This window comes from Vulpes vulpes, chromosome 11 (genome assembly GCF_048418805.1).
Source record: "Vulpes vulpes isolate BD-2025 chromosome 11, VulVul3, whole genome shotgun sequence".
Taxonomy (NCBI): Eukaryota; Metazoa; Chordata; class Mammalia; order Carnivora; family Canidae; genus Vulpes; species Vulpes vulpes.
The window spans coordinates 99946861-99959805 of NC_132790.1; the positions used below are offsets into that span (position 1 = coordinate 99946861).

A 12945-nucleotide genomic window follows, 5' to 3' on the forward strand; every position below is an offset into this window, starting at 1 on the left:
AATCCAAATAAACTCTTTCCCAGCTAGCTCATCCCTCCTAGGAAACCTTAGGCTGCACGCAGAGGTCTCTCAGATCGTGGTGCTAAATTCAGGCTCCTCACCAGAATCCTGCTCCTGCGTCCATGCAAGCTCGTCTCTCTACGTTGCACGCATTCATCTACTTGGGGCCAGAGGGAGCAGAGGGCAGAAAGGTGCTGGGGGGTAAAGAGGAAGAGAGGAAAGCAGCTTTACGCCTCAAACTTGTAGGAGAGAATAAAACACGGTCTAATACACACACACACACGCCGAGATCAAAGTTAACACTCCGGGGAGGATATTGGTCGTGGGTCCTCTGCCGCTTGGCAAGGGAGTCCTCATCACTGATGCCAGCCATCAGGTACTTGAGGCCTGTGATCCAGGTGCGGGCCTCCTCGGGGTTGGAGGTGATGAGATCCAGAGACTCCATGTGGTTGCCATGGTAGATGGTGAAGCAGCAGCTGGGATCGAAGTGCCCCTCAGCTTGTCTGTGGAATATCTCAGACTGCCGGCCCTCGGTCACTTTGTAAATGGAGTCAATAAGTACTGGGAGGAAAGTAAGGCACACAGTTACGTGGCGGGTGAAGGTATGCATAGTGGATTAAGGGGGAAAAGAAAGAACAAAACCATCGTAAATTTTAAAAATAAGCATCAATAGGGACGCCTGAGTGGATCAGTCGGTTGAACGTCTGCCTCTGGGTTTCAGCTCAGGTCATGGTCTCATGGGTCATAAGGTCGAGCCCTGCATCAGGCTCTGCACTCCGCATGGAGTCTGCTTGATGATTCTCTACCTCTGCTGCTCCCCACACTCGTTCTCTCTCTCTCTCTCAAATAAAAAAATCTTAAAAAAAAAAAATAAGCATGAACAAATTCACTTTCTGTGAATTGCAGTATTGTGTTCAATTGTGAAATACAAGCCCTGTTATTTCCTGCTAGGAACCTTCTCCACATACCACTTTACCTTCCTGGGCAGCCTGGACAATGCCTTTCCAGGCCCTGCATCAGGAGATGTTGAAATTTATGATACGGGGGCACCTGGGTAGCTGAGTTGGTTAAGCAGGTCCCTTCGGCTCGGATCATGATCCCAGGGTCTTAGGATCGAGCACTTCGTCGGGCTTCCTGTTCAGAGTGGGGGGCCTGCTTCTCCCTCTGCCTCTCCCTCCAGCTTGTGCTCTCTCTCCCTCAAACAAATAAATAAAATCTTTAAAAATAAAATAAAAATAAAGCAAAAATAAAAAAAGAAATTTATGATAGGAAGATCAATATACACATCGGGATGAAAAAAGACTGGTAGAAAAGGAGACTATGAATATAATCAAATTTATAGTTTGCATATTTGCACAGGCGAAACATACAAAGTACCTAGGACCAACTCTAGAGTTATGCAGAAGATGAGAGTTCAAAATTGGAAGGAAAAAAAAACATGTGGTGATAACTGAGCAGCACTGATAAATGTGATCGGCATTTACAGAAAGAATGCTAGGATGGTAAAGGGGAAGCAGGGCTTAGAGAGGTACAGAGGAATAGGGTGGCATCCCAGGAGAGAAAGCATAAGATACGGAAACACGAGGTCCACACTAGGGATGTTAAATAGACCATTTATGCTAGACTGGAAAGCTCGAGAGACAGAAAGAGAGAGAGAGAGAGAGAGAGAGAGAGAGCTGGGAGATGAAGCTGGAAAGGTAGGTGGAGGCTAGATCACAGCCTAGTATAAGAGTCAGAGATAAACACCATGTAGGTAATGGAGCAGTACTGCAGCTTAAGATCAGTGAGGCACTAGCAGGGACTATTACTTTAGATTAAAATAGTACTTTTTTTTATTTTTTTGCTTGCTTGTTTTAAAGCATTGAACCAGAAGTGTTGCAAGTTTACTGACTGCCTCTATGTACCACCTTCTCCTCCTGCTCCTCCTTAATAGCAAAGTCACAATTTTCTTCTGGTATCAACTCATTCCCTGCATGATTCACAAAGAAACGAGCCGAAGCCCACCCTAGAGCAAGTTCTGGTGAGTCTAAGCCTTTGGGGTTGGCTCATTCCTATTTCTTATGATTGATTAAGGTATGAGACGATAACTCAGTTTTAACCAAGGAGACATGGGACTGTCTGCTTTGAGAGAAAATACTGGAAAGGGGTTCCTCTCTCCTAAAAAAGGAAGCATCATGTTGCTGTTGCCTTGACTACAGGGCCAACACACAAGGGACAGAGCCAAGAGCACTGAGGAAAACCAAACTAGAGAATGTCCCACGCCTGGACCTGCCGAGCTCTGAGTTTCCTGTTGAGTGAGACGTTATATCTATTTATCATGAAGTCTAGGTTAGTCGAAGTCTTCTGCTACTTGAAGAGGAAAGCGTCTTAACCGACAAAAGCAGAAGAAACTAGCAAAATGGATATCGGTTAGGAGACATCTCAACAGGCCAGAAAGGTGAAGAGACTGTAGACCAGGGCGGTGCCTTTGAAACAGGAAGGAAGGAGATGAGAGAGCCATTACGTGGGACCTGACACCGACTTGGTGACTGTACAAAGTGTGGGACAGAGACTTTAAGTAGGGCTGAGATCAAGGCTCCTTTGCTTGATATTATCAAAAGTCAACACATTAATCAGTTAACCGTGCTCAGAATATGGCCGTACACTTTTAAGTCCATTGGATTTATGATACCCTTCACCTTTTCTTGAAAAATAAATAAAATAAAATAAAATAAATAAAATAAAATAAAATAAAATAAAATAAAATAAAATAAAATAAAATAATAAAAGGTCTCACATTATAAAACCTCATATCCCAACAACAACAACAACAACAAAAATGATGCCTCCAGTACAGGGGAAATATTAACATTCACAGCATTCATGGACAAGAAAACTTTTATGGATTGAAATTCCCAAAGAATTAAAAATGCAAAAATGGTCCTTACTTATTCAGTCTGTTCACATTCTTTAGCAACAGACGGCAAAACTTACAAAAATACCAAGTTTCATAGACCTGAAGCTTCCACAGAGCCCAGCAAATATAACTCATGTGTTACTATATCAAGTCAAGCAAAGAATTCAAAGGCTGGTCTTACTTTTTGCCTTCTCGCTCTTCCTAGAGGGTCTCCATCGAAGGCGGGTCCGATGCTCATCCAGGTAAAAGAGCCGGACTAGCCCTTTGGTTCCACGTTTCAGTTTGATCATCTGAGTCCCAGACTGCATCACACTCATGCATCTTTCAACTGCAAAAGAGATGAGAGGATTTTCAGCTCGTAGTGCACATGCAGACTGGCGTCCAGAAAATTTACTATCAAATAAGACCTCAGATTCACTCCCCAAAGATTCCAAGGACCAGAAGACAAAGTTGGTAAAGGTAATCTGGAAAGAGCTGCTGGGGAATTGATTTTCCAGTCTTAGGTTAGTAAAAAGCCTTCCTGATTGAAATAAAATTGTACTTCCAGATAAACAGTGCATTAATGCTACACAAGGCCATCTTCTGTCCTAACTGGCAACATGTTTTTTGGTATGAGGCTAATCATTTGATGCTTGGATGTATGTCCATAAAGCATTTCTCAGACTTCATGGTAAATCTTCTGAGTTTTTATATAGTTAGCTCTAAAAACATGTCAATCCTTTAAAATGCAATCAACTAAAACAAGATTGACAAAATGTTAATAATTTTTTAAATTGAATAACGATTACTGATGCATTTATATTATTATATTTTTGTGTACATATGAAAACATTTAAATAAATAAATATGAAAATAAATACCATTTTTAAAATGTGATCAGAAAAATAAACACGTATTCACAATTCAATATAAAACATTTGCTGATTAATGAAGTAAACTGCTAAGATTTTCCACCTAGAAGAATAACTTAGTGATTGAATTCAGGCACTATCCAAATCTCTCATTGTTCAAGTTGAAACTATCATTTACATTCTCTCTGCTTTGAGAGGAACCTTGTTAGTAGTGGGCATCAGTGGTTGAGCGGCTGCCTTTGGCCCAGGTCGTGATCCCAGGGTCCTGGGATCGAGTCCTGCTTCGGGCTCCTGCATGGAGCCTGCTTCTCCCTCTGCCTGTGTCTCTGCCTCTCTCTCTCTCCCTCTCTCTGTGTCTCTCATGAATAAATAAATAAAATCTTTTAAGAAAAAAAAAAAAAAAAGAAGTGGGCATCTGTCAGTGTTGCCTGTTTCCCCTTCTTAGTAACTGGAAATACCCCTTTCCTGTTTCATGTGTTTTTGGTGGCCTATCAATCACCCCAACTAAGAAATGCGCACCTGACTAACTTAAGCTAAGAACAAATGTAACTCCCCCTCCAAAGAACACAAATCCTAAGCTGTGCATCAAAAGGGAACAGAACTGAGCCATTACGATGGCCAAGACTTAAGAGATGCTCCTGCCCGGACCCCCAAAGATGCCAGAGTTGTTACAGTTAGCCTTAAGGCTGACATTTTCCGCTTGATTCGGCAAGTTATTCAATACTCTTTCAACTACTTTCTCATTACGTGAGCCAGAGATAGCTTCCATCTCGCCAACTCATGCACAGGTACATATATAACCACTAGAGCACTAGAAACATCTGGCTCTGAGCACCTATCTTAGCAAGCTGTTAGAAACAAATAAAAGAAACACAGAAAATAAACTTCAACAACATGAGACTTCAGCTTTTTTTGACCGAGTATTTTGCCTTTATCAGGAGAGATAACGTGCCCTTAAACTTAACATTGTACGTACAGAGCCCTCGCTAAAAGTCACTTCACCATAACCAACTTTCACTCTTCCCGGCATGAACAGCTTTTTCTTCTCCAAAGAAATCAAGGAGGAGCTGCATAAAATTAAGTATGGTTTTAGGATCTGATACTATAAGGAAAGTGAAATTATAGGTTGCTCTTTCTCATTTTGTATGACACATCAAATAACCAAAAATAATTTTAAAGACTGTGCTTAAGAAAACAAACACACAAAACTTAAAATATTGCCTTTGATGCACAGAGAAAAATTTGAGATTCGGTTTCACACTCATTAGTAGTCACCCACCCTGAGTTCGTTTGGGTAACAAAAGCCCCAGATTTGAATTCTTGGCAACCACATTGACCATCTCACACCACTAATTAGAGGGAGAACAGAGTGTCAGTGTATCGGAGATAAAACCAAGTCAAACCCAACAAAGCCAAAACTCCTAGGAAAACCTGAGAACTTGACTGACCACTGATAATAGCAAGTCACATTGAGGCTTCTAGCTGGCTCAGTTGGTAGAGCATCTGACTCTTGATCCCAGGGTTATAAGTTCAAGCCCCATGATGGGTGTAGCAATTACTTAAAAATAAAAATATTTTATGGGCAGCCCGGGTGGCTCAGTGGTTTAGCACCGCTTTCAGCCCACGGCATGATCCTGGGGTTCCGGGATCAAGTCCCACTTCGGGCTCCCTGCATGGAGCCTGCTTCTCCCTCTGCCTCTATCTCTGCCTCTCTCTCTCTTTCTGTGTGTGTGTGTGTGTGTGTGTGTGTCTCATGAATAAACAAATAAAATCTTTTTTAAAAAACTAAAATTAAAAATAAAAAAATAAATTTAAAAAATCTTTTTAAAAAATAATAATTAAAAATATAAAATAGTAGGTCACATCAATAAACAGATGTTCACAGAGCAACTCCTTGCTCCGGGCGCAGGGCTATGTAACGAGGTAAAGCAGAGAACAGGAGACTTTGTCTTTGACTTAAAGAGGTTAAACCTTAAGGGAATAAAACATCTAAAAAGATAACGTATTAATGGTAGTTTAGAGCTGTGGTCAAGAACAGAGTCTGAATCTAGAAGCCTGGGATAGAATCCCAGATCTGCCACTAAACTAGCTATATGGCTTTGGACAAGTTACCTAATCCCTGTGTGTCTCCATTTCTTTACCTATAAAGTAAGAATAATAATCTTGAATGTTGTTGAGGATTGAGGAGTCAGCTCTTGTAAAGTACTGAAGACACTGCCTGGCATATATCATAAGCACTAGAAATGGTAGCTGGCTACTATTATGGTTTTATTGTTGAAAACTTTAAAAATAAATGCCGGGATCCCTGGGTGGCGCAGTGGTTTAGCGCTGGTCTTTGGCCCAGGGCGCGATCCTGGAGACCCGGGATCGAATCCCACATCGGGCTCCCGGTGCATGGAGCCTGCTTCTCCCTCTGCCTGTGTCTCTGCCTCTCTCTCTCTCTGTGTGACTATCATAAATAAATAAAAAAAAAATAAAAATAAAAATAAATGCCAAGTCTAATGTGAAGACAAAAATACTGGGGGATTCCACAGAGAAAGGAGAATACAGTGGGCTAGAGGTATGCTCAGAGGATAGGGAGGGATGGGTCCCCAACTTTGGAAGTGTCTCTCAAGGAAGTCGACAGGACATGTGATTCCATGGCCCAGACAAAACGAGGCTGTAGGAAGCCAGGGGTAGAATAAGATCCTAATTGACTAGTATTAGAGATTCACTAGACATTTCTGAGCAAAGGATTGGTGGAATTAAAAAAAAAAAAAAAAAAAACATAATTCAGGAAGATGTTTCTTTGGGAAGAGAGAATGAAATAAATTATTTAAGCCAGAGTGGAAAATTGAATTGACTATACTATCAAAGATCTAACAGCAAGCACTGCCTATACATCTGACATAGTGTCCTCTGCTTGTTCACACTTGCTCCTTCTCTTTCCTTTTCACAGAACGCCCCACTTTTTTTTTAACCTAACCATGCAACTGCTATGGCCATAACATCTCACTACTTTAACAGGAAAAGCACAATGATATAAAAGTGTAATCAGTCATTTGAGCTAATAAGTACCATCTACTATTCAGCAAAAGCATCATGCAGAGAAACCCAAATATTTTAGAAAGTAGGATTCAATCCCTCACTGAGGAAAGGCATATATATAATATATTAATATTCAGGGATGCCTGGGTGGCTCAGTGGTTGGGCGTCTGCCTTTGGCTCAGGTCATGATCCCGGGGTCCTGGGATCAAGTCCCACATCGGGTTCCCCGCAGGGAATCTGCTTCTCCCTCTGCCTGTGTCTCTGCCTCCCTCTCTGTGTCTCTCATGAATAAATAAATAAAATCTTTCAAATAAAATTTTAAAAAATAATAAAAATATATAAATATTCACTAGCTTCACATTTATCCCACCAGCTCAGCCATGGGCTGACTCCAGCTTCATCCACTGCAGTAAACAAGCATATATGATTGAAATGTATTTGCAGAGCTAAGATCTGAAACACTGTACTACTTAACTTGATTATGTCGCTCCTGCACGCTTCTTATCACATGGAAAAGCCATTTAACTAGAGTCAAAATGAAAAAATCAAGTCCGGGGGAGTCTTGGGAGTGAGTCACCTAAAGTATTTCTCCCTCCCTCAGACCTCACTGTGGACAAGCCATTGAGATGTAAGGCTGACCAGAGAAAGACCAGAGAAAGAACATCCTCAGTCATTCTTTGTAACTCATCCAATGTTGGAGGCAAAAAATATTCTTCCGATGTCATGTAGATCGCAAAGTGTTAGTTTAAGCCAATTTTCTTTATGTTCTGCCTTCGGTAGAGACAGATGACCGTAGTTGCCACCCACATAGAAGTCATTCTTCAGCCATGCTAGATCAGTAGATTCCATAAAATAGCCTGAGAAACAAGGGAACAAAGGAAGACTTCCAGTGGCAGGTACACAAGGAAGAATAGGTCCAGGGGCTGAGAATGATAAAACCTCATCACACATATTCCCGATGCTGGAAGGTGTCTGGGAAAGTCTGCAAATGCAGGTCACAAATTCAGCTAGCTACCACCATCCCTATGATTCCACATTCTTTCTATGGTAGCCTTAATATTTTTTTTTAGAAAAGAAACTTATTTTGATATAATGCAGCCGTATTCAGGGATATTAAAAGAGAAATACCCATAACACACATAGTGTTTTCGTCTATTATACTCCAGACCTTGATATGTACCCAAATTTGATATACTGGTTGCAATTATGATATTTAGGTCATTTGGTGCGCTGCTTTTTTTTTTTTTTTTTCATTTGTATAATAAACAGTTTTCCATGTTTCAACACAGTCTTAATAATTATCATTTTAAAATGGCTGCCTAAGAGAATACCATAAATATTTAAAGAGCAGAACAGATGAGCAGAAGACTGTATTTCTAACTTTATTACGTAATTAGAGTTTTAAAACCCCTCAATGGAGTTTTATCTGTAAAATGAAAAGGCAAAGCAAACCGGTCTACAAGGTCCTTTAGAATTCAATTCTTTAAAAGTATTAAATCCATTTCTGCCAGAGCCAGTTTAAAATAAGTAAATGTCCTTAAGGGTTATCAGTTCACTAAAACCCTCAAGCAGAAAATGCTGGAAAAAAAGTATTTCTGATTTGAAGTATAAGAGAGTATATACCATAGGAAGAGAGATTCCCAACATTTCCACTAAGTATTTATGACATCTAAGAGGGTTTAACTCTTTAAGCCATGCTTGAATTAGAGGTCATCACATTCTGGTAGGAACGTCGAACACACCACCTGATGCTAATTTTTTAACAGCTTTATTGAGGTACGATTTATATATACATTAAAATACATATATTTTAAGTGTACAATTTAATGACTTTAGTATATCTACAGAGTTGTGAGCTGATCCTATTTTAGAACATCTCCGTCACCCCAAGAAGAAACCTCATGCCCATTTGCTGTCATTCCCCATTTCACACACAGCCCTAGACAACCATTAAACCTACTGCCCCTGTAGATGGGTCTTCTCTAGATAATTCACATAAATGAAAATTCTTAATCTCCAGTCTTATGTATGTGGCTTCTTTCACTCGGCATATTTTTGAGGTTTCTATGATGATTACATTCTTTTTTTTTTTTTTTTTGGTCTTCTCTTCCCCCTCTCTCACATCACATTAAACTCTTCCTCTGCCATTTTAGGGTAAAAATGACCCCGGATAGGAAACTGTTTGAACAAAATAACATATACATTTGTTGAAGGCTTTCTTTTGCTTCAGTGCCCATGGTTCTTGGTTATACTGCTTCAAAAACTGCAGAGGCAACACCAGACGAAGAGTGGTGGGCAGCAAAGCAAAATTTATTGAGTGACAGTGAAGTTCACATAGTCCAAAGCTCCTGAAAAGGAAGGGATCCGAGAGGGTTGCTAAAGGAGTTTCTATGTGTAGGGATTTTTATGGGCTTATTGGTGGGCTGTTTTAAACTGATTAACCCTCCATGAGCCTGTCACCCAATCAGGTTTTTGTCATCTACCTATCACATGGGAAAGGGTGGAGGGCTCCTTCCAGAGTGGTGGAAAACCCTTTTGATATAGGTGGGGGCCCCTTGTCCCTGCCTGCCTGCCTTCCGACAATCCTGCATTACATATACACAGTGGACTACTATATAAAACTGTAGAAGATGATAAAAAAGACCTTTATAAACTGATAAGGACTAATTTCTCAAAGACAGTAGTAAGTGAAAAAGGCAAATTATAAAGCTTTTATATATATATACATAGATAGATGATAGATAGATAGATAGATAGATGATATATATGTTATGCTTCTTTTGTGTAACAAAAGCTTGGGTATTTTTTTAAAGATACAAATATTCACCTTTTAAAAAGAAACAAAAGAGGGATAATCCAGACAACAATGAAGCTGGTTACTCACAAGGGTGGGAGGTAACCAAGTGGAAGGGATAAGGGAGTGATCTCTCTTAGTGGTACATGTTCCAAATTAAAATTAAGTCACTAAGAATGAGAAGGAGGGGAAACAAACACAGAAAGTAGCCGAAACATCCACGCACACGTATTCGTGTCTAGTTTTGCACGTTTGTGTACCCATGCATGTGTCTACACACGCACACACAAACACCGGCATATATTTCCTAGCTCTGTTCTTTAAAAGGCCAAGGGGCAACATCACCTCCGGCAGTAACGAGCCAAAGTGGGGCCTCACTCATTCTCGGCTCCGAATGTCACATCAAGACCCGTTCTCACATACGGGGCCACAGGCAGGCCTGCGCTACGGCCACACAAGAATGTCACTGGCGCTCTTTTGTAAACACATCTATTCCGGGACAGTGGTCACCAAACTGTGCGTGACCAGCCCAAAAAAGTCCAGGTCCTCTGCCAGAGAGTCTTTCAGCAAAAGGTACATGAAAAATGTGAATTGATTTCTTGCCAGCTTCCAGAGATTAGAGTGAATCTGAGTGATGGAAAGGGATTAGCTTCTGAAAACAATTCCTTGTCTATGTGGAAAAAAGTGCCAAATAACGCAGATAATGTGTCTCTCGAAGGAAGGAAAGGAGATTTCCTAGAATCATCAGAGCAGAAGAAAAGGGTACGCTTCATTCTCCGCACAGGCCCAAACCTATTTTGGGGCCCATTACACTGTAAGCCCTGAAGCAGCTCACGGATGGGCCCTGCAGCGGGACGACGCGGGCCACAGGCCCAGGAGCAGGAGGAGAGGGGACACCAAGGGTTCTGGCGCGGCCTCTGTCACCAACAGGCTGCGTACACTTCAGAAGGTCACAGGATAGCTCTGAATATCCCACTGCCCTCCACCTAAAAATTTCTCTAAATTTTCTCTAAATTTTTTCTCTAAATTCTGCAAAGTGTACAAAAGAGCTGATCTAGCTCTCCTAGGTATTATTTTGTCTTTCAAGAAGAGAAAATTCTAGTACATCCAAAAGCCTCTCAGAATAAATTTAAAGGGAGAAAAAAAAAAACTGATTAACATCTGGATATCTTACTAGAGACATGAATTTTTAAAATGATCTTTATATAAAATATAACTGCTCTTCGCAGGGAATGGCTTCCCTTGAAAAGCTCTTCTTTGCCAGCAGTTGAGCCTTAAAGTCAGATCATACCAGCTTATGAATAAATGTGCTTACAAACAACCACGAGAGGCTCCACACTTATCAAGTCCATGATTCTCCCCCGCGAAGAGCAAACAATGCGGAGTTCATTGATTTTTCTTTCCAATGCTTAAATCACTCTTGTGGGGAAGACAAGATTATTTGAAAGGTTTTCAGAAACTAATTGGTCAGCAGTGACATTGCGGAACTTGTTTGCAAACCTTATATGCACGTAGTCAATATGCCTGCAAAGGTGATAAACACATATGGGGGATTCAGATCAAAGCAAGGGTGAAAGGGATTTATCAGTAATTTTTAAATGTCAGAATCTTTTTCTTCTATTTTGTTAAAGCCTTCCACATAACACTTTCCTTTTTAATGAGATCTATTTTGTATTCAACAATTGTTTCTGCTCCGTAATCATTAGCCCAGGGAAACAAATGAAATTCAAGACAGAATTCATGACAGTATGACTCTGTTGGTTTTATTTCATGTTACCCCAGGAGGGAGGGGGATACAAATTAATTTTAAGATTCTAAATTCAGTTCCATCTAATGTGGGTTTTTTTTTTTAAGATTTTATTTATTCATGAGAGACAGAGAGAGACAGAGAGAGAGAGAGGCAGAGACACAGGCAGAGGGAGAAGCAGGTTCCATGCCAGGAGCCCGGTGTGGGACTCCATCCTGGGACCCCCGGGTCATGCCCTGGGCCGAAGGTGGCGCTAAACCACTGAGCCACCCGGGCTTCCCACTTCCATCTAATATGTAAAGAGTTTTCTGCCTCAACATAAGATAAGTTATGGCAGTGTCGTCACCACTTCCAAATGGTTATGAAATATATGCATATAAAAGAGTAGAGATTTTGTTCCGTAATTTTTCAGTGATATGACATTGTGTTGGATATTTGGAAGCAAAATTCCCAAGCCACAGGAAATCCTGGTCTTTACTTACAGGGACTATTGCTATCTAACAAGGCTTTCCCATGGTTCTCCACCCTGGCCGTACATCAAAGCCACTGAGAATTTTCCTAGAAGTGTTGAGCACAAAGCCCTACCCCATACCAGTTAGGTCACCGTCTCTCAGAACGGGGCTGAACATCTAGGGTTTTTTTCTTAAGGTTGTTTATCTACCCAGGGGCTCTACTGGGAATCCGGAATTAAGACGACTGACATATTATCTCAATCATTCCTCTAAATATCCCTGTGAAGTAGAGTTAATTATTTTTTAAGATTTTATTTATTTTATTTATTCATGAGAGACACACACACACACACACACAGAATGGGAATCTGCATTTTAAAAGCTCTTCCCAGGAATTCTGAGGCCCATTTAAGTTTGGAGACCACAGCTCTGGGCACCGTCACTGCTTTGCTTTGCATGTGGCCAACGGGACCCAGTTTTCCAGGCACAGCGCTGGGCCTTAATTGAGGCACCTAAATAAAGAAGCAAACACTTGCTGTTCAGTGACCTGTTAGGGCATCAGCACAAAGTTTCTCACCCTACTGATAAAATATGAAATCTCCCAATTAAAGCAAGGTTAAAAAGATATGAAATTCTGATATTCAAATAATCATTCACAATTGTTTCTCTATAACCTCTTGCGTCCTTGGCGGCTGCTCAATACGTCACCATCTCAGGCCTATTATCACTCGTACATAGCTGCTGAACAGGCCTGAGGTGTTTTCTTAGTTCTGAGCCTTAGGGACCAATCAGCATTTGATCTGACCTCACCCACACCCTATCCAAAACTTGAAAAACCATCTCTACACAGAGGCCACACATACTAACCCAGAGAAAGTATTTGCTGAGGTGGTTAATGTGTCATTCGTTTCTTAAAGTCGCTGTACACACCTTCCGCCATCCTCTCACATTTAATTGCATTTTAAGAGAGTGTCTATTCGGTACGCCAACAAATTCATATACCCCCTAGTAGCCCTAGTAGTCCCCAGTTCTTACACTCAAGCCCCTATTGCCTTCACTAACTATGGTTTAATGGAGTCAATTCTTTTCTTCTTCTTCTTCTTCTTCTTCTTCTTCTTCTTCTTCTTCTTCTTCTTCTTCTTCTTCTTCTTCTTCTTTTTTGTCAAAAACAGAAAAAG

General features: G+C 40.8%; 1 protein-coding gene across 1 annotated transcript in view; it reads right to left on the reverse strand.

Annotated features, from left to right (window-relative positions):
- Positions 1–12945, reverse strand: part of PLCH1 (phospholipase C eta 1) — a 200123-nt gene that overhangs the window by 80164 nt on the left and 107014 nt on the right. The window contains exons 4-5 of the mRNA XM_072727221.1: positions 3078–3224; positions 318–561 (exon numbers count right to left, since the gene is read on the reverse strand). Of these exons, the coding sequence (XP_072583322.1) occupies positions 318–561; positions 3078–3224 (391 nt within the window). The remainder of the gene's footprint in view (positions 1–317; positions 562–3077; positions 3225–12945) is intronic.